The sequence below is a fragment of the Antechinus flavipes genome, chromosome 4 (assembly GCF_016432865.1).
Source record: "Antechinus flavipes isolate AdamAnt ecotype Samford, QLD, Australia chromosome 4, AdamAnt_v2, whole genome shotgun sequence".
NCBI lineage: Eukaryota > Metazoa > Chordata > Mammalia > Dasyuromorphia > Dasyuridae > Antechinus > Antechinus flavipes.
The window spans coordinates 415,469,121-415,496,479 of NC_067401.1; the positions used below are offsets into that span (position 1 = coordinate 415,469,121).

The window sequence follows — 27,359 nt, forward strand, 5'->3', positions numbered from 1 at the left end:
AAATCATTTTCCTCCTGATATTTAACATTTTTTGAATGCTTAAATATTAGTATATTCAACATTCAAAAATATTTACTTTGGTCTCATTTACAGCTTTTAACTAGTTGCTTCATCTGTCATTTTTTAAACTGCATTAAATATGCTTTATCTTGACTTCTCCTAAATCCCTATCTTAGGCCAGAATTGCTATATGCACAAGACCCTCTACTCTTACACCATGCATGTTCTTAGGGATACAGATTGAAGACTAGCAAATTACAATCTCTTTCCTACATTCTATAGCTAGTCAATAACTTTTTTTTGGTTTTTACTTGGATATAACTGAGCAAGGTGCATTATGACTGGAGCTGTTACATGACTTCTGATTTCACTATTACTTGATTTGTAAAATGCTTCATACAAAATCCAAGAATCCTTTATTGTAGCTGTATAAGTCTAAGCTGTTAACAGTTTAAACTGATTAAGTTTGTTTTTGAACTATTAAAACATCAGTGGTCTTACACTGAAATAAACAATCTGAAGTTAGTGAATTTTATAACAAACACAAAAGCTTTTATAATATTCCTTTGCAGGTATAAAAAATTCACAACTTGGATAAGTTAATTTATAAATCAGTTTATTTACAGATTTTATCCTTTTAAAGTACATTTGAGTTAATAAAGATATTTACACTGGTATACATAGGGATTCATCCCAGTTATTTTACATTTCATACTTACAAACCACACCCTTAAGTCGCTGTGCAAAACTGCACTGGATGTGACGATTGGCTGAAAGTGGCCTGAAAATCAGACCTATTTACACATACACAGTAAACGGGTTTATTTATTTTTTTAATATCTGCACAATACAGTACACACAAGGAGGGTAGGCCCCCCAGAGAAGGCTTTGCAATGTGTATCAAGGAGGCTTTGCAGAGCCTAGAAGGAAAAGCTATTAAACATGGGTTAATTCAAATGACAGTACCCCTATTATATCAGTTTACATTTTTCTTGGAATTTTAAAAATACAAAGAAATCCTCTTGAATTGTTGCGCAACCAGTTTTAGATGATTTGTAAACATGTAAATTCCTACAATTTGCATTAAACATCATTGTAGTTTCTATCATTTTTTTTAAACTTAAAATTCTTTACTCACTAGTCTTCTTAAGGTAGTAAAAGGGAGATGAAAGTCTGACTTGAATTCCTTGCAGAAAAGTTAATGGTCTCTACTGCTGTGCTACAGAAATTCTTTTGCAGGTACACACTTTTATTCAAGTATTGCAAAGAGCTAAGGCCACTTTTTTCAAGAAAAGAATGTGTATGAACTTTTTTCAACAAGCCACAACACTCTAATGAATAACACAATCTTTTCTGAAAGATGTCTTAAATCTGTAAATACAATTTTGTGGTGAAACAAAATCACCATTCATTCATATTTACTTTTGAGATTTTTCCCAACTTTTTCCTAATGCATTATTTTTCAGTCCTGAAAAAGGACTGTGGAACCCTGTGTTGTTTTCTAGTTTAACATTATCTCAGATAGCACAAATCATTTTGCACTCAGGAGCCACATCTCAGTTTAGTACTGAATTCGGATGGTGCCAAATCTTCCAAGAGTTAAATTCTAATTTCATGATCTTGTTCTCAGGGAAAAGACAGGGTCAGAGTGAAAGAGAGAACAAAGGGGAAAAGAGGAAGGAAAGAAACCCATTTTATAGGGAAGTATCAATGTTTAGTAGAGATAGGACTTTGTAAAAAGGTTCTAACCCTGAGAAGATCAGTCCCTGTATCAATCAATCCTAAATCCTAACAATGCATTTATTCCTAATTACCCCTAAAACAATTAGTGGACAGGGAAATAAGTGTTTCTTTCAGTTTCCTTGCTCAGTTCTATAGTTTCTTGGACTTGTTAAAAGAACAAAAATGATCACTTCTTTCAAGGAGTAAGACCATTATTTTCCCTACTTTCCACCTAGAACCTATATAGGTCTTACTCTCAAGGTACTAAAGAAAAATTGTATTAAAGACAGATAATGTATAGGATCAGTACTAAATTTTCTTGGCAATATTTCTTATTATAGAGGCCTAAAAGATCTGCTTACTCTATCTACTCCATGGACTGACTGAAGATTTCCCTCCCTCCCCCCAGCAATAGTACTGTTTTATTTGAAAAATTAGGAATGAATATAGCAGACTTTATTCTTAAGAAATAGTTTTAGGACCAGATGAGAATCTGAGATAAACTGTTTTCCTATTTTAGTATTCCCATAGTAGTGCATCAAAAAGTTATGCTAGTCATATGTTTCAATATCATAACAAATGTATTTAAGATATGAGTCTGCCTTCTAACCTCCTGCATAAAACATTAAAGTGTACAGAAAACCAACCATCTGATCCTCACATTCCTATATTTTAAAAAAGTTACTGTTAATAACTCCAACCACTCCTCCCCTTTATTTTCTTATTAATTTGCCCATTATGGCTGGATGGCCATAGTTTATCATTAAAAGGTCAGATGAAGTGCTGATAAATACATCTGAGAACTTCACTGGACCAAAATGCAATCATTTTAGTTCTATTCCTGATATTCAGGAAATATCATTTACCAGTCATTGTGCAAAATGCAAAGATTCCAATGATTATTTCATTAACTTACTAATGAGGGAAATATGGAATCAGAGAAAGTCAAAATGGAAGTATGCATAGTGAAAAATTTAAGGAATAAGGACAGGTTTGGAGGAAAGGTATAGAAATGAATGTATATGCACATTTAAAGATATAGTATCTTTGGGGATTTCCTAACATGTTTTGGAGTCCATCAACTCCAAGATGTTTGGGAATATTTAATCAGTTGAGGTCTCATGTCATGTCTCTAGTTCAAAACCCTTGAATTTAAGGCATCTACATTCAAGCCTAGGATTATCTACGTTCTAACATGAAGAGGAACAACAACATTGATTACTATAAACCAGTAAAAAGGCAGGGTACTGAGGCCAGAGAACAGCACCACACATACTCTAACAAAGCAGCTGGATGCTATATAATTCCTCTAGAGAAGTTAACAGTTGTAATGAGCAATGTAAGGAGAGGCAGAACTGTACCTTACACAATGTCTTAAATAATTTCTCAACTCCTGCACATTGCAATTTGTCTTGGTAAAGTTCTTTCATCCTATTAATAGCCTCTTCATGGAATCCAAATGACATTTCCTACATTTGTATATGGTTTTATTTAAACCTCTAGTTTAATAATATAAGCTTTGAGGACAGAAATCTAAAGTAACATACAAAGCACCTTTCATAGATTCTGTGGTTTCAATATTGAAGGTGGCAGGGCAACCAACCTTGTAGAAGACACATACTTCAAACTTAATAATTTATCATAAAATAAATTAAGGAAAGTTCTACAAGCAAAATACAAGCACACAAGCAACGGGCATAACTTTTTTTGGTCTTTGGTGCATATACTCATTTCCTAAATCATTCAAGTAAAAGTTTCTCTGATTTCTTGGATGAACATGGGGATCAAGGGAGGGAAGGTCCAAATGAGCAATGTCCACTTCTGCCTGCCTGGATGCCTGAGACAGTCCTGAGTATTTGTGATTCTAGGAGCAGCTGGTGGTAGTTCAGAATGATAAGGAAAAGTAAGGGGTGGGAACAAGGATGGGAAAAGCTGACCCTAAGTGAGTCTTTTGTGCCCAGTCTTCAAGAAGGGCATTTCTTTGTTCTCATGCCCCAAAGTAGAAAACTGGAAAAGATACAAGGATTTCAAATTGTCTCTACTGAGAAAAAGAAGCAAGGTCACCCATTTTCTTCTGTTAACCTGACAATCCACTTGTGCTCCTAAATTTCTATAATAGAAGAAAATGAACTCCAGAGTGTAAAACTGATGTATATTGTTAGAGCTGTCCATTTAAAAGTGGTTGAAGAGTTTAACACTGTTTAAGTATTGTACTGTCCATTTATTACAACCAGATGTTATAGGCCAATAAGATTCCAAAATAATGTGATACTTCTATTTATAATTCTCTCTTGACTTAGGACTTGAGTAAACTGGTACCCTGGTCTAAACTAAGAGGTAATTCTGGTATTTTCAGCCCTCATCTAAGACCGTTTGGGATGCTGAAAAGTGGTGATTAGAAATATGCCTGTGTGTTAGCAGCAGGTGTGCAACTTTGCTCACTGAAAACAATTGATATGTTTAGTGAACAGTATCTAAAGGCAAAGGCTGTACCAGATTGCTCCTGGGATTCCATGTGAGCTGTCTTTAAAACCAGGTACAAGGGCCAGCAGCATTCTTGCTACGATGGAGATGTAGTGTATATCAGGAGGCAGAAAGGCCCACAACTCAAATTGTCACAATGTTTTCGGTTTATTTGGAAGGTGTCACACAAGCAGCATTCTCCCCTGTTTTTCATTGATCTGGTTCAGAACATCAATAGTATCCCTGATTAAGGTCTCAAAGATCCCATCAGCTAGCTGCATCTTTACGCAGAGTTCATCTTCATCATAGTTCACCCACTGAGCCTCCTCTTCATGGAGCTCTTGTACCTGAGATTTAAAAAGAATTTTGAAAATCACTATCATATAATTCTTACTCTAAGACATATAGTTCTTTGGGATATCTAAATTAAATTAAAACGAGCAGAAATCAGGAAAAAATGACCAAAGATCTATTTATCTATGTATGCATCAAGTGTTTTTGTGAACATAGAATCATAATCACCAAAGAATGTTAAATTTCAGTACACAAGCCAATATATCTTACCAGAAATGTTTTAAATATAATCCTGCCTTGAACAGAGAATGAACTAGATAAAAGTTTCTTCAAAGGCTATTGTATATAAAGTCTAATCAAATATTTTACAGAAAAGGAAATCAGGGCTTATAAAGGTTAAAAGACACAAGCAGTGTCTCAGAATGAATTTGTGGACTGATGCAGAACAACTCTCCCAGGGCTTCTTTTTCAATTCTCATTTACTCAGTTGCCAAGAAGATTCTATGTTCCTAGTGTCACTTGTATCTACTTCCTACCTGCCACTGCTTCTCCCCTAGTTCAGGCCCTCATGATCTATCCTAGGCTGTTACAATAAGTCGCCTTCCTCCGTTCAATTTTCCTTTCAGAAATCTACCAGATTAATGTTCCCAGAAAACAGATATTACATACATTATTCAGTTGGCAATAGGTACCCACTAAAATAGAAATCAAGTCCCATTCTCTTACCTTGGTATTCAAGGCTCCACAAACTGGCTCTGATCTGCTTTTTCAGTTTTAGGTCATAATGCTATTCTGTATACTCCAGCCAACCTGGATCCCTTTGTTTTCCCCACATATTTGCTGTTTCACTTTTAAGCCTTTGATTATGTTGTTCCATGAGTACAGCATGTACATTACCTCATCTCTGTCTGTTGAAATGCTACCTATCTTTCAAGACTCAGTCCAAATATTACAATCTCTATTAAAGTTAACTTGATAACTTTAGTATCTCATCCAATTCTGCTAAGACAAAGTAAAACGATAAAAATTTGTCCCAGAAAAATTAAGTAATTTGCTCAAGGAATTTCAAGTATTAAATATCAGAACTAGCACAGCTAGGAACTAAAATTCAGTGCCCTTTAATATATATAACAATAGGAATAGTTAGTTTCATTTGCTTGTTATAATCTAATAAAATTACTTTGGTTTATACTTAAACATTAGTCAAATTCACTGAAGCATTAATTGGCTGGGATTCAGATCTCTATGGAAATGTACAAAAATCTTCTACACTCAAGGAGCAAAGTTCCCTGCATATATAAAGTATTCATCACACATCAATGTAGTACAAGGGATAGAACACAGGACTTTGAGCTAGAAGACATGAGTTTGAATCCTATTTCAGATATTTACTAGCTCCAAGACCCCGAGTGCAAGTCACTTCACCCCTGTCTGCCTCAGTTTCTTCATTACCAGACACATAGAAAGATACAAATTAACTGATTTAAGCATGCCCTAAAAAGTTCTTATTTTTATGGTCTAGAAGGTAAAAGTACAAGAAGCTTAAGTTTCAAAAACTTGCAGATCAATTTCCTTAAGTGTAAACTAAAACAAAGTTTGCTTCAGGCTTTGGGAGGAGAGGGCCATAATGATGTGTATGTGAAAAGTCCAGTTGGATCAATCATGGTATCTTCTAAATCAATTAGTTAAAAATGCTTCAGGTCCAAAAACTCTTTGAACTCTTTGTATCTTTAGTGCCTTGTACCAACGATTAAGGACAACTATGGTTGATATTTAACCAATATTTGTATAATGATCTGCATGAAGGAATGAAGATGAAGAGATATTATTTTTAAATTTAAGGATAATACCACAACTAATGTAGAATATTTATGTAGATGATGCATCCAACAAAGGCTGGAAACAAGTGTATTATTCAGCTTACAATCCTAGGACAGATATTCCTTTACTGCATATGAAGTTACATCTGGCTATAGTAGAGAAAGCTTTCTGGACTCAGGAAGATCGGGCATCAAGTTCTGCTGTGGATTCAAAAATGGGTCAATTCACTTTTCCCTCACTGCCATAAAGAAACTCTTAGAATATATGGGCTGTAGAGCAAATGCTGATTTGTACTATTAGAAGAAGTTTCCTCAATGGAAATTCCCTTCACCACTACAATAATTACTCTAATTAAAAAAAAATTATATACACATGATTACTGTAAATAAAAATGTTCTCCAAAATAAGAAGCTAGAGATACAATAAATAGATGATTTAAGATTTTAGTTAAAACCAATCACTTAGGACCAATTTTATTAGTCCATGTCAAGAAAGTTCATGAATTTGGACAATGTTTATCAAAATAAAACACAGCTTAGCTTTAGTCACTGACCAGGATGTGATCAACTCGATCTCTCTTCTTCCGTCCAAATTTCATCATTTTCTGCCAATCTGTTTTGTAGTTTGGTTCTTTTTTAAGGCTGAACAACTTAAGTACTTCAGTAGCTATAAAGTTCTAAGGAAAAAAACAAAAGAGGAGGAATGGGTGAAGGAACATTACAATAATGATGTGATTGCAATTTAAGTGTACAATTCATGCATGGTATGCATATATTGATAATTACTAAAACTTCTGTCAAAATAAGAATGAGCAGTACAAATTCTAGCATGATTTATAATAACAGGAACTACTTAAATTGTCTTTTCTCTAATTATGCAATCTCAAACTGGCACAACCTCCAAGCTAAGCAATTCTTGAAAGTAAGCAAAAAAGGAATTCATAATCTGCCATGAAATCACAAAATGTCAGGGCTCAGGCTAATAAGGTAAAAGACAAACACAAGAGTTTGTTTTGGACAAAAAAAAAAAAAAAGCTTAACTGCTGCTATTAAGAACTAACAGCAAACTGTCACTTTACCGGGAAAATATCTCTATATTAATAAAAAGTCATTTCAGTATTAAAATTAGTGATGAGGTTCTAAGGAGTGAAGAAAGGAAAAAACAGAAGATGACTAGGTGGAGCAGATATTTGGGGTTTCTATGGAAAAGTTTTATACTTTTATTAACTGAAAAAACAAAGATGGAAGAGGAATAGGTGAAATAGATATTTGGGGTTTTTATGGAAAAGCTTTAAAAAAGTTTTATACTTAAAAGTAACTGAAAAAACATGGTGTTAGCAATGCTCTTTTATTCTTACTTTTCCTTTCTGTTGTTTCTTTCATTGTAGACTAGATCCAGGCAGCTAGGTGGTGCAGTGGATAAAGCACCAGTCCTTAAGTCTGGAGAACCTGAGTTCAAATCTAGTCTGAGACACTTACCACTTCCTAGATGTTAAGTCACTTAACCCCAATTGCCCTCAACAAAGCAAAACAAAAAAAGAACACTATAGACTAACTCCTTCAACCAGGTGTATAACTGATTTTTAGCAATGGAGTAATTCTCACAGGTTGAGAAGACTTAAGTCAAGTAATTTTGTATTATCGTAAACATTTTATGCTCTTCCAGATTTCTAAATAATACTCATCACTTTGTTGAACTGGAACAAAACCTTTCAAATAGGTACTAAGGGATTAGTAGTGCTTTTCTATTACTATAGGGGCAACAGGGTAAAATGGATAGAGAGCCATTCTCAGAGTCCTGCTCGCCCTAAAATGGTATACAATCCTGGACAAGTCACTTAAACAATGTTTCCATATAACTCTACACTGTGGAACAGTTTCCTCTCTACAGTGGAAAAGGCAGGTCCTTCACTGGAGTTCCTTTCTCACTTTGAGGTGTAGAGGAGCAAGATAATAATAACAATAGTATTTTAAAGACTAAAAAAATGCTTTACGGATGTTTACTTAAATAAAAACAACCATCCAAGTTGGTTTAATGGGCCCTTTTTACTGTTGAAACCTTTAATTTTTCAGAGGATTCTAGGAAGGTACCACCTATGATTAAAGTATTATAGGGTTTTAGTGTTTTGTTTTATTTTTAATATTTAGCTAAGCCTTTTATGTGAAGATAATACCAAACAATTTGGTTCTCTTCAAACTAGAAATCCCAAGGGACCAATTATGATTAATATTTGTGTCTATAAACTGATATAACTGATATACCATTGAGAATTTTTCAAAGACAAGTCCCAGATATATTCTATGTCTAAAATATATGTTTTAAAACATGGATTCTTAACCTGGGTTCTGTGAATAGTTTTCATTTAATATTCTGATAATTTTATTTCAATACAATTGGCTTCTTATATAATCATATACATATATATTATTTTATGCATTTAAAACCATAATTGATTAAAATTTCAGTAGGTTTCCAAAGAGATCCATTACACAAAAATACATTAAGAATTCCTATTGTAAAGAGGTTGTATATCCCTTTGGAAGGGCTTGAATAGAAGATGAAAAGGAATGGACCTGTGATTTTATTGCTATAGGGAACTAATTTGCGAGGAAACTACATTTACCAAAGCAGGTTTTTCCTGAATCTTATAGCCTTAGAGGTTATTAGAAAGGTTGCATAGCATTCTATAATTACTATAAATAAATCTTAAAGGTTTTTTAATGTTACAATAATTTCTAAACTTATTTTAAATGTCCTGATATTTCTTAATTGCATTTTATGTGAAGATACCATAATAATTATAAGTAACTTATTTTGTTTTTTTTTTAAGAGTTAAAATCTGCTTTGCAATTACATCCTTTCACTGTTTACTAACAAATTGAAAGGTAATGTTTTACAATTTTTTTCCTACCTTGATTTCATCAAGGTCATTTGGATTTTTTACTCTTCGGAAGTAACTGGAGTTCATCCTACATGGTTTCATCCAGATAGGCTGATTCAGATTGGGATCTTCAGCAAATATTTCTCCAAAAATTTCTTTCGTCAAGTCAAAGACCGCCTTGACAAAGGGAGAAAAAAAAAACAACCACCCAGTAAAATTAAGAATCCAAAATTTGGTTAATATGAGGTTTCCCCAAATTAGAAGTGACCTAAAAAACCATACCTTCTTATAGACTCTTTTACTGGTGTTTTCCATATCTTGACCCCTACAAGCACTGCCTAGTAGTTTTGTGGGAATGCTGATGCTTTGAAGATCATGGCCCATCTCTTTCCATTTCCAAAGTTCCTCAGCTGCAGCATGGACTAGTGTTTCTACCTCTTCTGCAGTGTGTGGAACAGCCAATAGTGTCTCACATGGCTTTGGAGGTAGTACTTTTTTTGACTCTGCCATTGGCGGCACAATTGGTTCTTCTACCTTATTTTGTTGGACCTGGTGGGCGGAACTTAAGCCAAAGTCTTCATCAAACCAGTCTTGGTCATCTCCTAATGCACTCAGGAACTCCCGGCTGATTTCAAGTTCTGCAAGCCTCTTAGCAAGTTCTTCTTGTCCACTGGCACCAAATACGGGGCTCTCCTATAGAAGCAAAAGACTATTTAGCAAATTCAAAACACTTAGTAGAAATATTTAAGAAAAAAGCAACAGTTTACTTGTACATTCAACTGTTTCTTTACATTATTCTCTCTATATTTGTGTTCAAACAAGAAAACCAAAATGGTGGTTATTAATAATAACTAGCTACTTTAAACATTTCATTTTAAAATAATTCTGCTTACATGTCTTATGACTGGATTTTTTTTTTTTAATTACTGGTTAGGTTTTTTTGCATCATAAATCTTCTGTGTTGTTATAAATTTGGAAATAGGATGTGGATTTTCTCACCTCTGGTGTGAATCTGGCTCAGGTTACTAAAAAGCATTACTTTTGCTCAATTGTCCAAGAACAACCTAAATAACTGATGGTCCTGATGTATGTCATAGTGGACATATATCCATTTAACCAGACTCATCATCATAATAAAAGCTGACATTTATATAGCGCTTTAAAGTTTACAAAGCGCTTTACATACATTTTCTGATTTGTTCATCATAACTGGCAGTCTCTGCACAGAAACCATGACTGAGTAGCTAGTTAGGCAAATAGCTCTCAGGCGTCTCCTCAACGATAAAGTTCAGAACCACTAGTAAGGAAATATAGAATAAGCTTGCACAGTGATCTACTTGGACACCTAAGCTGGGAACAATATGCGAGGTAGTCAGCTTAGCACTTTTTAATGAACACTATAATCCTCACAAATGTGTCATGTGTTTGTGACATCTCTAAAATAACTCTTTGTGATGTAATAGAGGACAGTTACTTCAGAGAGAAAAAAGCTACAAAGTATTTAAAAACAATGATTCTGTTTACTTGTAAACATCATGATTTCAACAGAGTTAACAAATTCACAAAACAAGAATTTCCACTGACTTAAAAAAAGATTCAGTGTAGGTAATTCATTAGTTACTTAATAGGGAGTACATTAAAGGGAGAAAAACTATCAGGTTTTGTATTACACAATTTACACTAATTAGATATCATTCCATGGTAACAAATTGACAGTATTTTTCTTATATAAGAAATACTCACTGGTCTGGGGCACATATCTGGAGAGGAAACTTCTTCTCTTTCATCATCTACTTCAGGCTTTAAAAACAGACCTGGCAGGCTACTAGGTGATTGCTCCTCATGATAATTAGATGGGACTCTGGAAAATACTTTTTCTTGGTCATCATCATGAAGCTCCTGATTGCTAAGTTGTATTTTCTCATTCTTAACTTTCTTAATTTGTTGCAACTGATCAAGTGTATCCTTCACAAAGGTTTTTAGCAGGCTATCTGTCAGTAAGCTGACTGTCTCCAATTTTTTTGATTTTTCTTCCACACTAAGTGATGATCTCAACTGAGCTTCCAATTGGTTTTTTTCTTTAGTTAAAAGGTCCAGGAGTGGGGTTGAAGGTTTTCCCAAAACTTGTGGAGATAAGTTCTCTTTCTTTTCAGGCAATTCTTTTGTCCAATATTCTTGTTGTCTTTTCAATTCTTCAGAAAGGACAATATCTAAAGCATCATCCAATACAAAAGAAGTAACTTTTTCTATTGCACTAGAAACAAAAAGGGAAATATCATCCTCATCTTTTATGGAACAAACTATAGAATCTACTAAAGATTGGTCTTGAGTAGTTGATTCAGTAGATACAGAATTCTCTTGTGTATGGTCTACTTTAAATATGGATTCAGTCTTACTGCTTCTTTCCACTGAGGTTTCGACTATGTGTATGCTAACTGGAGATTTCTCCTGGAAATTTTTATTTGAATCTTTTTCTCTATTGGACTCAGGACTCTCTGTGTCTTTCTGCTCTTGTTTTTGATGCTGATTATATTGTTCATTAGAAAAAGCATTTTCATCTATAAAATTTTCAAAATTTTCTTCAATGTGAGAGATTTTCTGGGGAGGAGCAAAAATCCCATGTTTCTCTTTACACTCAAAGTATGTAATTCCATCATAAGTTCCATTGTTATTTCCTTCAGGCTTGTCCAGCTCTACTCCAGCCCAAAATCCTTTTGCAAACTCTGTCAAGCCTTTGAATCGAAGAGTGCCAGGCTGAACATTGCTGATAAGGACTCTGTCACCAAGCTGGAAATCAAGCAATTTATCTGTTTCAGCAGTAGAGGCAGAGGCCCACGATGGTGCCTCAGTGATACCATTTTCATTCTCCACATCACTCCGTTCCTTACTTTTCAAAAGTTCTGTTGGGGATCTGAGTTTTAATAGTCTCCCAGAATGGACACTTCCAGAAATGGACAGACTTTTCTCGCTAAGGCATTCACTAATTTCATCATCGCTACCAAAACTTCTTGAGTTCTTTGTCAGTGGTAATTTTTCCCTCTGTGATTGAGAGTCTCTTCTGGGAGATAATACAGATGATAATTCAAAGTCATCTTTGTACAATTCAGCAGGTGTTTCTTCAACTGAAGTCTCTCTTTTGGGAGAAGAAGCCTCAAAGTCATCTGAGTAGGACATCTCTCTAAGACCAGAAAGTTGCTCTGAAACAGACAAGTCCTGTTCCTCTGCAATCTTTTCTTGGTAGGAAGCTTGTTCTGATTTTGCACTCAGATCCTCCATATCATCTCTGTCCTTTTGTACCTCTTTCATCATTTTTTCTATTTTCTCAAGTTTCTCCCTGGCAAGTGGGCTTTGTGAATCTTTTGGGGCACTTTTAGAGTCTAAAGGAAGACTTTTCATTGAGACAATCTCAGGTGAATCTCCCTGCTCCAGGTCTAGTTTCAACAAGACATAAGATTTTCCAGAGAGTTTAGAATAACTATCTTCAATCTCACTCTCTTCTGATTTTGCATATTCCCCCACCTCTTCTTGGATTTCAGATTTATGACTATCCTCTTCTTCCAACCTAATATCCAATACATTAGAGATTCTGTCGGTGTTAAGATCTTTGAAAGGAGATAATAAAGGCACATTTTCCAGATAATCCCCAGATTCTGCTCTGGCTCTTCTAGATATTTTAAGGTGTGGAGATGGGTTTGGAGGTTGTTCTACACGAATGTCCAAGTCAGCAGGTCTCTTGGCAGGTGTAGACAATGTTCTCTCAGACAAAGATTTCTCAGAACTTAAGGGCGAAGTATCTGAAAGACATAAAAAAAGAAAGCATAACATTAAAGTTATCAAAAAACACTTTCAGTTATATGCTAGCCATGTACAAAGTAATATTCGTAGCCAAGACAGTTATAGGAAGGAAGAAAAATGAAACCTTGGGCAATAATAGCTATTGAAAACTCTTCTACCAGGAGAAGCTTAATGCTTTGCTTTTTTAATAAAGGAAACTCAATAATAATTAAAACAAATTTGGAAGAACCTTTTATATACCATCTTAAAAACTTAAAAACTACCACCAAAAAAAAAAAAAAAAACCTAAAGAAAGAAAAATGGGCATACACTGGTAGAGACCATTTTCTTTTTACAATTAGTCAGACTGGTCAAAAGCAAAATTGTACAATGAATACCTATAAATTATTTTCAGAAAGGTAGGGGTTAGGAATAGGAAGAAGAGATAAATATAAATGTTCTATCTGGCAATGGGTAGCACAGTAGAGCTCAATGGGCTTGGAGTCAGAAAACTTGAATTCAAATACAGCATCAGATATGTACTAGATATGTGACCCTGAGCAAGTCATTTTGCCTGTCTCTCTTTTCTCATCTGTAAAATCAGAATGAATAATGATTGCACATACTTCCCAGAACTGTCATAAGGATTAACTGAGATAATTTTAAAGCACTTTGCACAAGGCCTAGCACATGATATACAGACCCTATGTAATGTTAGTAATTATTATTTCAAATATATTTTTAGAATACAATTCTTTAGCTCTCTAACTTTTTGGGGATAAGAAAGGAGGGAAGGGAGAAGAAGCCTTCCAATATAAAAATTCTGATTTTTTTTTTTTAATAATTGTCGGAATTCAAAGAAGAGAAAAAGTATGACCTAAACTGGCCATTAAAAAAATAATAAAGAAAATGTGGTACTAAGGGCTTGATGGATCTATGTTAAATATATACTTAATTATCTTGCCATATAAAGCTTTTCTATAACTCAGTTTTCTCATCAAATAGGGCAAATGAAAAATAGCTTCACACAAATGTGATAAATTTGTAATGCACATTGAAAAACAATTTTGTAGAATGAGCTATAAAATAGCTACCCACTGTTTCTAAAGTATTCACTACAGAATAGAGCAGGTGTAGACTTTGGGGTGTTCTGCACAAATCCTTAAACATCATTATGTCTTACATTACATACCAAGATGCTCAGCAATAGATTCTAGGGATCCTCTGGACCGTTCTGACTCTGTCAGGGATTTCCAGTTCTTTGCTGCTTCAGACCTGAGAGAGAAAAGTTAATAAATGAAGAGAAGTATAGAGCTCTATGACAGCAGACTATCTGGCAAAATGGAAAAGAGTGGGAATTCTCATTCAACTTCTAAAGAATTCTATAAGCAACTTACCTAGAGATCTAATTCCAACTCAATTAGCACCTCAGTGTGTTCTAATCTTTGTTATGCATATGCCAGATAGATTTAAATTCTTCCCACACTCATTTTTATGATATACTTACATAAATTGAATGTTATAAAGTTTTGGGGGTGGGGGTTGCCTCATGAAGACAAAAACAGCTTTAGTAAAATAAGAGAGGTATATTTGCTTTTAGTAAAAATTGTAAAATAATCTAATATTGTATCATGGTTGTCAATACTTCCAGTTTTCCATTTGTTTTAAATACTTCAACACAATATTAAGATATTTTATTATCAGATTGGACAGTACAGAAAACAAATGATTAAAAAAAATCTAACCTGTGAAGTGGTGGAGGTTTGATCTTGGGCCTTTCAGTAGTGGAGGAGGGAGTTTTAATTTGAGGTTTAGCTGTTGGTGATGTCTCAAGGTCCCGGCTTAACTCAGCTTCTGTTTTCTTGATAAATTCATCATAAGACTATTTTGAGAAATTGAAGTTGTCGTTAGTATTCAGAACTAAGACTTTTCTAATCAAGAACTTTAATCACTTTCAGTTTACATCTAAGTAGAAATATTCATATTCTGACATTGTGTATATTTTTGGGAAAGAATTATTTTTATTATATTATATCATTATGCATAATCTAATGCTGTTTTTAACATTTATATCCATTAATCCACTCTGGTAAAGAGTTGACTTTGAGGGGGAGGGGGGGAAGACAGCCAATATGTTTAATGCTCTAAGTCTTAATTTTATCTATTGTGAGAATAACAAATATTATTTGTAAGCAATTATCATCATCAACCCAATACCCTGCCCCAGAAAAATCATCTTATGTTTTAAAAAATATATAAGGTCCGGAGATAATTCTAGTTCCTTTGGAGATGGTTCTGGCCCTGTTCTAAACTCCCCTATCTAGGATGGACTTGGTGTCCTATATCTGTCACCAATTTTGTAATGCAATCTCCACTGTTTTGTCATTTAAAACCCTTCAGAATCTAGATGCTAGAGTCTATTATTTCTACTTCTATGCTTCTTTTCAATTAGTCATTCACTCAACAAGCATTTATTAAGTAAGAAAGCTACACTCTAACAACACTAGCCAACTTGCTGTTTCTGGCACATGACACTTTATCTTCAATCAGAGAACTTCAGCAAAGAGTCAGGAAATGCTTTCCCTCTCATTTCTGCCTTTTAGAATGCCTTCTTTTCTTCAAGGCTTAGCTCACATATTAATTTCTACATAAGACCCAATTTGATACTCCAGGTGCTAGGGCAACTCTACTCCCAGAAATTATTTTGAATATATTTTTTATTTGTTGTTTCCCTTCAATATAAGTTCTTTGAGGGGAGAAAATACTTGTTTTTTTTAACTGTATGTTCAGAATCTAACACAATGTCTGATATTTATAATAGTTCTTAGTACATACTTGTTGAATGAACATATCTGAAGGCTGTCGAAGAGACGACTCTCCATTAAATGCTATATGTGGTCAAACTAATATTCAGTCCCTAAAAGCATCAAGGAAACTTATATTGGAGGAATCTGTCTTCTATGCCTTGGGTATACTTGAAAATATTTTTTCCCTCATCAACTATAATGTGTTTGTTATTTATGAATGTACCTTTTGGTGAACCATTTCAACTCTACATTGCCCTCTTGAGTCCATCAGTGATCTTGCCCTGCCAAAATCCAGCCTCAGATTATCCAACTTTCACTCTTACTTACATGCTGCTGAATGAAGTTGGAAAAATCAAAAAGTCAAATTACCTGAATCTACTATAAATTTATACTATATAATCTCAATTGGATCTTGATTGTAGCAAAGCAATCCTTCTAACTAATCAATTCACTATCTCACTCACCAAAGTGGATTTTCATCCCTCCTCAAATCTCTATTCCTCAGTCTCCTCAAATCTCTCACTACTCCTCAGCCCTCTAAGCTGAGAATCTTGTCCCTTATTTTACAACAAAACAAAACAAAAACCCTGAGTCCATTAAAAGAAAGTTCCCTCTTTTCCCTGCCTCCTCATTTCATATCACTCAGATGTCTTCTAAAAGTATCTTTTCCTCCTATTTTACATGAGGAGTTGGTTCTTCTCTTTGGTCCAAAGTACACCCTTTTACATACACAAGGGATCCCATGCCATTAGGTTTTCTCCATCAGTGTTCCTCTATCATATCTATATGCTCACTAATTTTCCATCCCTCCCTCTTTCTTGGATGCCTCCCTACTGCCGATAAATGTGCCATGCCTCTCTCAGACTCATTTCATACATCTCTAATTTTTGTCTTTAATCTCCTCTCTTTTTTGGCTAACCTCTCTAAGCAGGTTATCTACAATAGAGTACTAGGATTTCAATGATCTCTAAGCTGATGATTCTCAAATCTCCTTATTCGGCCCTAACCTCTCTCTGGATCTTCAGTCTCTCAACTCCAGTTTGAATAGACATCTTGAAATGGATGATCCATACATATCTTAAATTCAATATATCCAAAACTGAATTCTATTATCTTTTACCCAAACTCTTTCCTTTTCCTAATTTCCCTATTATTGAGGGTACTAATCCCCCCAGTTATCTCAGTGTCATCCTTAACTTCATTATCTTATATCTCATATGTAATCAGTTGTCTAGTTCTGTTTTTTATTTTCTTCATAATACTTCACATATGCTCCCTTCTGTTTTTTGACATGAAAAGTCTCTAGTCCAAGATCTCATCATCTATCTTCATCAACAGCTTGCTTGTTGGTCTCCTTGCCCCAAATTTATCCCTATTCTATTCTAGTCCATCATCCACTCACCTATTAGACTGATCTTAAAGCTCTGGTCTATATCACTTCCTCTATTCAATAAACTCCCAGTAGCTCTCTATTACCTCCAAAATCAAATGTAAAACAATCTGGTGTTCAAAATTCTTCAAAATCTAGCTTCCTTTTACCTTTCCAGTATTTTTACACTTCATTCTCAAACATGTACTCTGTGATCCAATGACAATGACCTTCCTGACTGTTCTTCACACTCAATTCAAAGTATTTTCACAGGTCTGTGATTTCTGCCATATCTATAATTCTCTCCATTCTGGCTTTCCCAGTATTCTCAAGTCTTAGCTAAAGTCCCATGTTCTACAGGAAACCTTTTCCATCCCTCTGTTGGTAATCTCTAATTTATCCTATATGTATTTTGAATATTATCTTCCTTATTAAATTGTGAGTTCTTTGACAGCAAGAAACATTTTTTACCTTTCTTTTGTATTCCCAGTATCTGGCACACAATAAGCACAGTTAATAAGTGCTAGTTGACTGACTATTCATAATTTTTAAAACTTGTATTTTAGGTCTCTAATAGTTCCTGCTATGAGTTCTCTTAAATTTATTATCTCCTACATAAAATATTATTTTCTTTAATTCATTATTTAATTTTAATATTCTAGGACTTGTTGAAGAAGTATTTTTGACTAGATATCTACATCAGGGATCAGGAAAAAAAAGCTATAGTTTGCTTTGATCACAGCAAAACATTTGTCAAAGTCTAATACAATGTTTGTGGACAAGAAAGAATTGTAGGCTACACAAATGTTAAATGGATTCAGGACTAACTGAATAGTTATATTGTGAATATAGTGAATAACTATATCCAGAAAGCATATATTAATACTTTATATCTTATTTATTAATGACTTTAAGATATTATTTGACATGCTTATTCAAACTAAAAATAACACAAATCTTGGCGAGATAGTTAATAGTCTAGATGACAGAATCAGGATCCAAAGAGACAATCTAAAAAAGATGAAATGCCATATGGATAAACATATACTTTTACACTTGGCTTAAAAGTCAAATACAAGATTGGTAGGGAATGGCTACACAGTATTTTCTAAAAGTATATCTGGATGTTTTAGTGGACAATAAGCTTGATTTGAGTCAATAATATGGTACAGGTGCAAAAACAAAACAAAACAAAAAATCCCAACCAAAATGAAAAAATAAACAAAAAAAAAAAAAAAAAAAAAAGCACCACAATAATTGTGGGCAGCATTTAGAAGCAGCCAGGAATCAGAGGATGATGATGCCATACTCTGCTCTATTCAACCCATATCTGAGTAATCCTTTCAATTTTGAACTACCCATTTTAAGAAGGACACTGAAAACCTGAAATATTTTCAAAGGATGTAACCAGGAAAGTAAAAGGTCTTGAGATGATGAATTATGAACTTTAATCCTGAGGTTACGTTCCTTCTTATTAGAAGTATTCAAGTAAAGGTTAAATAAGTACTTATCAGACATATGGTTGGGATTTTTTTCAGGTATTGGTTGATCTTAATTGTCAGTCTCTTTTTCCTCTGAAATTCTGTGATCTCCCCAGATTCAAACATACTTTTCATTCCAGATTTTCCTTAATTTGTTTGCATCCCTCTCCTATTATTCTTCCTATCATATTCTATATTATACTTATTTGTGAATATGTCATATCATAGTAGAAAACAGGCTTAATGAGGGGAGAAACTGTTTTCTTTTTTAACTCTTATAACAGAGATGTGTAGCACAAAAGTTTGGAAATAGTAAAGTATTTAATAAATATTTGAATAAAAAATATGTTCTTTTGATTGCAGTATTTCTATTAAGTGGTGCTATTACTCAGTCCTCCATTTTTGAAATTTTGTCACTGTCTTTAATTCTTCTTTCTCCATTTCCTCTCAGTTACCAATCAATAAACTGTCTGCCATGGCACTGTGCCAAGTGCTGGAGGTGCAAAAAAAAAAAAGTTTGTAAAATATAGTTCCTACCCTTAAGTAGCTAATAATCTAATGACTATCAAATTTTTGATTCTCTATTAATACTCTTGATATTCTTGTATTGGTGGCTTCTTTTCTATTCCTACTCTCACTCTATTGTATATAGGTTCTCATTACTGGACTGATGCAGTAGGTCTTCCCATCTCTAGTCTTTCCTCCTTTCAAACCATCTTTCACATCAACGAGAAACTGAATTTCTCCATGTCATTCCTCTTAATAAAACTCTTTAAAAGTTCTTTAGCACCTGATGACCAAGGTTTATACTCTGACTTATAACTCAAGGCTGTTTACAAACTAGTACTACCGAATTATTTCAGTCTTATTTAATGATCATCTTTTCTTCTAAGCTCCAGCCCAAACTATTTGCCATCCTCATTTTTCTGTTTCTATACTTTTCTGTCTTTGTTTTTATTCATGCTGTTTTTTCTGGAAGTTCTTTTAGAAGATGAATTTCTACCTAAAGTCCTTCCCAAATGTCATTTTCCCATGAAGCCTTTTCTGAACCTCCAATTGACAATGATCTTTCTCCCAAACCTAAAATGACACTCTGTACTTAAAACCTCTGCTTGAAGACATCCAAGTAATGTACCTTTTTCTGAGGCAGCTCATCTTACTTCTGATCATCTTTAATTTTGGGGACTTTTTGTTTTATATATTCTGAATTCTGCCCTTGTGAACTAAGAAAAATAAGTCTAATTTCTCTTCCAAATGACATCCCATCAAATATATGGAAACAATTATAATGCCCCACTAAAAAGTCATCTTTTTCAGGACAAACACTAGTTCATCAACTAGTCTCTGTGATGACATATTCAATAAATTGAATTTGAAGGTAATTAGGATATCATTCAATGTGTATGCGTTTAGTCCCTTTATCAGGTGACACTTTTCAGAACATATTCAGCTTGTCAACTTCTGAAATATGGATATTAGAATTGTACAGTGCCCACATATGGCCTGACCAAAGTGATAGACAATGTCCCACCAATCTGTATACTAATTACATTGCTATTAATTTAGCTCTTAGGATACTTCTTTTTTGGCGTCCACATCACACTATTGATTCATACTGATCCTGTAATTCATTTTGATCCCATATTTGTGAAACTGACTTATAGGAATATATAGATAAATTTAATCTTATTCTTTTTGTCTCATCTGGCATCCAATTCTATCACATAACTAGGATTAATTAGTCTTCCCATTTCCAATCATTCATAAATTAGGTAATTATACTATTCATATATATTTTCATCCAAGACTTCAGTCTATATCACAGAAGGAAATTATGTCTTGTTTAAATTCTTTATTTGTCTTTTTGCTTACCACACACACCAATAAATACTTAATTCACAAGTGCTGAATTGAATCTGAAGTTATTTTAGGGCATCAGGCAAGGTGACTTAGGAAGCCTTCTATGTGGATATAGAAAGCAACTAAGAGTGAAATATATTACAATATCAACTTTAGGATTTTTTTATGTGTATGTAAACCAATAGAATGGAGTAGCAAAAATTCTCTTATGGTATTTCACTTTTACAGAATAACATAATTAACTACAAATCTCAAGAATGAGAACTCTTAATGGTTAATCAAGATATTTTTGTTTATTTTATTTATTTGTATATTTTGTTTATTTGCTATTTATAAACTGAGGAATATCTGCAAATATTTTAAAATGATTAAATTTTAGGATCATTGAGTAGACCCTCATATTTTAAAACTGATGATGTTATTTCAAACCTTTTCTCTGCCGATAGTGAAGACATTCAGTTTTATCTACTATCACACAACTTCTTGGTATCAATTTATGCACACCTTAAACATCACTCAAAATTACATTAGAGTGATGACATGATTCTTCACTTTCTACCTACCTTTAACTGGACAGTAAGATCAAAGTTGCACAACTTTGCATATATTTACTAAAAGGTATAGGGCTCTGCATTTGTGATTTCATTGATATAGGTATTCCTGAAATTCTCTTTACCAATGCAATTTGTAGTTTTAAAGAGTTGCACAAAACACTGAAGGGTTATATAGCCTGTCAGCATTACAAAGCCAGTGACTATCAGACAGAGGACTTGAATCCAGGTCTTCCTAGCTGTAAGGCAAACTCTCTTTCCAAGCTATCATGGAGCTGGCTCTAAAAAGATATTGCAATTACTAAAAAATCCTTTTATTAATAAATCTAAGGAATGAATTTTCATATCAGAAACTCAATGAGGTATTTATTTTGCTAAAGAATCAGCATCAAATTTTACTGTTGGCATGAGGGATAGAGTCAATTTTATATCCTCTGTCAACTCTGTCTTCTGTCATTTTAATGCCTATCTTTGCTCTTTGTACTTTATAACAGGAAAGTGAAATTTATCAAAGATAAACCCAGTGAACATTTTATTAGTAAACACTATTTTCAGTAATGATGAGGGTGATCATGATAATAACTATTTGGATAAAGTACTAAGATGTATTTGAAAAACAATATGAAATCATCAAAGGAGTTGCCAAATGTCTGGCCAATAAATACCAAAGTGCTTTGTGGCAAGGAACTTAGAAATTCATGATAGGTTTTATTTTTAATTTTTTAGACAATGCTTTGTATTATTTAATTGTATAAGTTTGTTGCTATTTCACTGGTTAAGTACTTTATGTTACTATAAAATAATCATTGTCCTTTGCACATTAAAAAAAAAATCATTTGTGTTTAATTCTTTGTAAAAAACTTAGATTTCATAAGATTAAAAAAAAAAACTCCAGCATAAAAAGAACCATTTAGTAATGGAAATTTTCTAATCAATTATCACTTTGTAAATATAAAAAACATTTTGGATTTCATATATACATTAGCCTTAGTATCAGATTACCCTTTTCCCATCCAATTTCTAACCTCTAACTGTTTGATCAGACTGGCCTCTTGGGCTTTTAGCCTCTCTTTCTGCCTTTTTTTCTGTTCCTTTTTCAATTGATCAACAACTGATTTTCTCTTCCGCAGCTCATCTTTTAAAGCTCTGATTCTACCTTCAATGTCACTCTGGTCAGAAGTAGGTTCTGAAAAAGATACAATTAAAGCAATTTAAAATATATAGCTTTTTCTTTAGTTTTTCCTCAGGTGATAAATTTCGTTCATGAATGAAATTTACCCGCAAACAGATTTTCCTAAAGCACAATAATCATAAAAACATTTGTGTTTAATCTTAATTACCAAAAAATTCAAAAGAAAACCTCATTTAAACATTCAATAAAATAAAATTTTCACAAACTAAGGAAAACAGACTTTACATCCTTTCTTATTCAATTGTTTTTTCATTTGTTTCCCTATTTTCAGGTTTCATTTCTGTCACCTGAAACTACAAATAAAACCGTGGTAATGGGATTATTAGCTCAAAGGATATAAATAATTTAGTGACTTGAGGGTAAAATTCAAAATTACTTTCCAGAATGTTTGGATCACATTCCAGCTTCACTAATAATACACTAGTCACATCTACTCATGTAAGGAGACATTTAAGTAGACAGAAAACAGAAATTAATTTTAAAAACAAATCAAAAAACATATTTGTGCACTAAAAACTTATGAATAAGAAGATTATATTAAGTACTAATATGAATTCACAGAATTAATTATAGTATTTCTTTAAATGGGGTCAGGAGGTCATATACATTCTCTTTAAAGTGAGAGAGACAGTCTTAGGTCTGATTCAAAGAAGCTTTAAATATGGAATAAGGAACCCCAAGTTTTGGTCACAACACTAGTGACTTACAGGGCGATATTGGGCAAGTTACATTCATTTATGGAGGCAGCCAGAAACTATTGGCAAACCCCAGTAAATTCAGAATTTATTAATTTGAAAACCACTAACATGAAGGAGTACTGTCTTTATTTAACTCCACAAAGATATAATGAAGATAAAGAGAATCTTATATGAATTCCATCCTTCATATAGGAGCTATGTCATACAGTTAGTCACTCTCTGAAGTTGAATTTGAACTCAGGTCTTCCTGACTCTAGGTCCTGCACGCTATTCATAGGGCCACCTAGCTTCCCATTAAAGTTTTCTTTAAATCAAACTTTTTAAGTGAAGACTCCATATCAAAAAATTTTGAGTTATTCATACATGACAAGAATTGTATCTACTATCCATTTGAAAAAATGTATTATAAAAGCTACTATAAATTTGGTACATTTTAAAATAAATTTATATTTTATTAATTATACTATCTACGTAACATTTAAAAAATGGGAACTTGCATATGTGTGAGACATTTACTTACGCAATACATTATATATTTATTTGTTTTAGAAGTATCTTGTTACAACTTTGAAACTTCTCAGAGGTCTATACACCATAGGCTAGGAACCACTGATTTAATGGAAAATTAAAGGCAAATGAATTTTATTCCCATGTACTTCTGCACTTAAAACAAGACTTTGGAGTTTTGCAATCCTAAGTATTTAATTAAAGACTTATACTAAAAATAGCAGCTAATGATTCTAAACTACTACACTACAAATGGAAAATCTGTGGCAGAGACTAAAAACTAATCTTTTCTGAATTTAATCTTATCAATATTTTTTTAAACTAAATTATTTGTTGTGCTTTTTAGTCAAAGAAATTACCAAGTATCTGAAGGTTGAAAAGTTACTTTTATGATGCTCTGAAAAAGATCACTGAGTTAATTAAAAGTTCACCAGGAAGTAAGTATATCAGGCAAGAAAAATTTTATCAGCAATGATTTTTTTGAGACAAAATATAATTGTTACTATTTTTAATTCATCTGAGGTTGGCAAAAATCTTAACTAAATCTACAAGAAATATAACATCAAACAAAAGAAAATTATAATGACTTATGTACTGTAGTGGTACTGTCAAATAAAGATAGACATAAAAACAAAGTATTTTTCCCCAGATCAGAAAAGCCAAGAACTAGTTGAACATAATATTGTATCTATACTCTAAGATGCAGTAACTCTTATCATATCTTTGTGCTTAATTTAAGCTTTTTTTTGATATACAAGAAGACTGATCTTAAGAAGTATGTATGTGAAATAATTTTCATTATATTTAGAAACATTATTAAAAACAAACAAAAATATTGAAAAATGAAAAACCCCTGAGTTTTATTAGAGTAAGACTAAAAGACTAATGAAAATGAATAATATATATTCCCTGCCAAATCACAATGGCATGATTGTACAGATAAGTGGAAATCATGTCATTGTATACAGTTTTATGATGTTCTATAGTTTTATGGGAATAATCTGCTTTAGAAAAGTGTGATGCATTTATTTATTCTGAAGCCTTTTAATCCATTACATAAAATAAAAAAGAATAATTCATTAAATGACCTTCAATCAAACTGACAGGAGGAAAATTGAGGCAATTTTGTTAGAAAAGAGAATTTGATATGGAACCTTAAGCTATTAGCTGTTGATGTATGTGATAACAGTAAAATAATAATCTCAATTGCCTCCTGCTAATTAAATAATTACAGTATTATCATCTAGCTTCATTGCTTGCAGCATTCCTTGCTAACAAAAAAGTACAAAATTTTATAGTGCCCACTTGTGATGTTATAAGCTCTTTTATTTAAAAAAAACCTCTCAATTCAATCATGATGGACAAAAACTTAGAAAAAAGCATTTTATTCATTTGCAGAAAGACAAATTGTATTGAAATGATATAATTAAAGATTATTAGTCTTACCTGACTGTGTCATAGATAATGACTCATCTGACCAACTATGAGAGAGTTGATGGGATTTCCCAGATAGGCGAGACTGTCCTCCAGTCCGGTGACTTCCTTTACTGGAATCATGCTTTGACAAGGATGCACAGCTTTTGGAAGGTGACTATTCAAATATGGAAGCAAAGAGGAGACATTTACTAAATTATTTTAAAAATTTTATTTAAAAAAGGAACATAATACAAGGGTAAAGTTCAGTTGTGAAAGGGGGAAGAGAAGAAAAGGAAAGCATTTTTAGAAATGATTGTGATGAAAGAACAAAAAGCACGAATCAGTCACACACACATATGTATATGTAAAGAAAGTAAATCAATTAATAAACATTTATTAAGCACCTACTATGTGCCAGGCATAATGCTAAGCAACAGGGATACAAAAAACAAAGTTCAAAAGTCAAAAAGCAGTCCTTACCCTCAAAGAGCTCACAATCTAATAGGAAGATACCAAGCGAACAAACATATAAGACTACATATAAAAAACTATATAACATATAATAAAACTACATAAAAAACAAACAAGCTACATATAAAATAAACAAATGAGAGAGAGAAAGTGCTAGAATTAAGAGTTCAGTTTTCCTGATAATCACTGTTCCTTTTTTTTTATGTCAAAGAAATCTGTTATCCTTGAAGGATGCAGGTGAATGCCAGGGAGTCTCATCTATGATCCTTGCAACATTGGCTGTCCTTCAAGAAAGTCTGGTCTGTTATGACTGCAACACTAATTGGCCATACAAGTAGACCCTACAACGAGCTTTTTTCCACACAGGCAAGATGAAAGGGGTTACTGCTAGCCTAATATCCCCAATTTCTAGCCAATTATATTGTTTTCCTATCTATGAAGTCCCTTTTAGTTTTTGGATGGTCTTCCTTTTGTCCATAAAAATAATCTATCAGCCCTCATTCAGGGTCTTTTGGATTGCTGAGGAACTAAAGATCACTTTTATTGGTAACTGCTAACCTTACCAATAAACTGAACAAGCTTGGAATTGTTACTTCAATTTACCTTAATTTCAACAGCAATAGGTCCTAAGAAAGAACCTAATTAATAGAGGGTCGTGGTATGAATCTATTAGGTCTAGATGATTTCAAAAGAATGGAGGGTAGGGAAGACAAAGGCACTGGGAATGGTGGAAGAATGGGGAACATTGTCTACATAAATTGGTTGCACAAGAGTTCTATAATACAGGGCAGCAGGTGAAGGGAGTGAACAATACTGGGACCACACTTTCATTTGAATGTATGTACACATCTGGATACATAAACTCATATTATCCAATAGGGAAATAAGGAAGGAAAATGGATAAGAAAAAGAACCAGGGATAAGAGGAAAGATAAATTAAGGAAGGCAGTGGTCTGAAGCAAAACAGAGAGTTATAAAGAGGGGACAAGATTTAAAGAGTGAAAGAGAAAAAACCTAAATATAGCAGAATAAAATGAAAGGAAACACACAGTTGGCAATCATAACTGTATTATGGGATGAATGGGATGAACTCACCCATACAATGAAAGAGGATAGCAGAATGAATTACAAATCAGATTCCAACAATAGGTTGTTTATAAGAAACACACTTGGAAGAGAAAGATCTAAAAAGACTTAGGAACTAAAGCAGAATCTATGATGTTTCAGCTGAGGTAAAAAAAGACAAGGGTGGCAATCATGATCTCAGACAAAACCAAGGCAAAAATAGATCGTATTAAATGAGATAAACAGGGAAATGACATTTTACTAAAAGGTACCATAGACAATGAATTAATATTAATACTGACCATAGATGCATTAAATGGCACAGCATGTAAATTAAATTTTTTAAAACAAATTTATTATTTATTTTTAAGCATTCTTTTCTTTTTAAATTTTAAGTTCCAAATTCTCTTACCCCTCCCCCACCCACTGAGAAGACAAGCAAAATTGTCAATTATACATGTGAAATCATGCAAAAGAAAATTTCATATTAGTCATATTGAAAAAAAATCAAAAGAATTATAAAGACAGCAAGAAAATCTTCAATTTCTGCTCAGAGTTTATCAGTTCTCTCTCTGGGGGTGGATACATTTCTTTTCATCATGAGTCTTTTAGAACTATTTTGCTTCATTGTATTAAACAGAGTGGTCAAGTCTTTCAGAGTTTAACATTATTAAACTTTGCTATTACTGTGTATACAACAATTTCCCAGTGCTTTTCACTTCACTGTACATCAGTTTATATAAGCTGTGCCATGTTTCTTCTGAAATTACCTCCCTGTCATTTACAACACAATAATACTTCACCATAATCATATGCTACAACTTTTTCAGCCATTCCCCAATTGAAAGGATCTCCTTAATTTCCAATTCTTTGCCATTACAGAAAGAACTGCTATACAAACTTAGTAGGGGTACACCTATTTTTCCTCATCCCCTTCTATCATTTGTCATTTCTGATAGCTGTGAGGTAGATTCCTCAGAATTATCT

The 27,359-nt window shown here is 33.2% G+C and overlaps 1 protein-coding gene across 1 annotated transcript in view; it reads right to left on the reverse strand.

Moving 5' to 3' along the window:
- Positions 1-599: 599 nt before the first annotated feature.
- The window catches only part of CEP350 (centrosomal protein 350), a 178,223-nt gene continuing 151,463 nt past the window's right edge, over positions 600-27,359 (reverse strand). The window contains exons 30-38 of the mRNA XM_051998844.1: positions 24,867-25,011; positions 22,049-22,209; positions 14,701-14,837; positions 14,148-14,230; positions 10,925-12,975; positions 9,464-9,874; positions 9,212-9,358; positions 6,854-6,976; positions 600-4,532 (exon numbers count right to left, since the gene is read on the reverse strand). Of these exons, the coding sequence (XP_051854804.1) occupies positions 4,368-4,532; positions 6,854-6,976; positions 9,212-9,358; positions 9,464-9,874; positions 10,925-12,975; positions 14,148-14,230; positions 14,701-14,837; positions 22,049-22,209; positions 24,867-25,011 (3,423 nt within the window). The 3' untranslated portion in view covers positions 600-4,367. The remainder of the gene's footprint in view (positions 4,533-6,853; positions 6,977-9,211; positions 9,359-9,463; positions 9,875-10,924; positions 12,976-14,147; positions 14,231-14,700; positions 14,838-22,048; positions 22,210-24,866; positions 25,012-27,359) is intronic.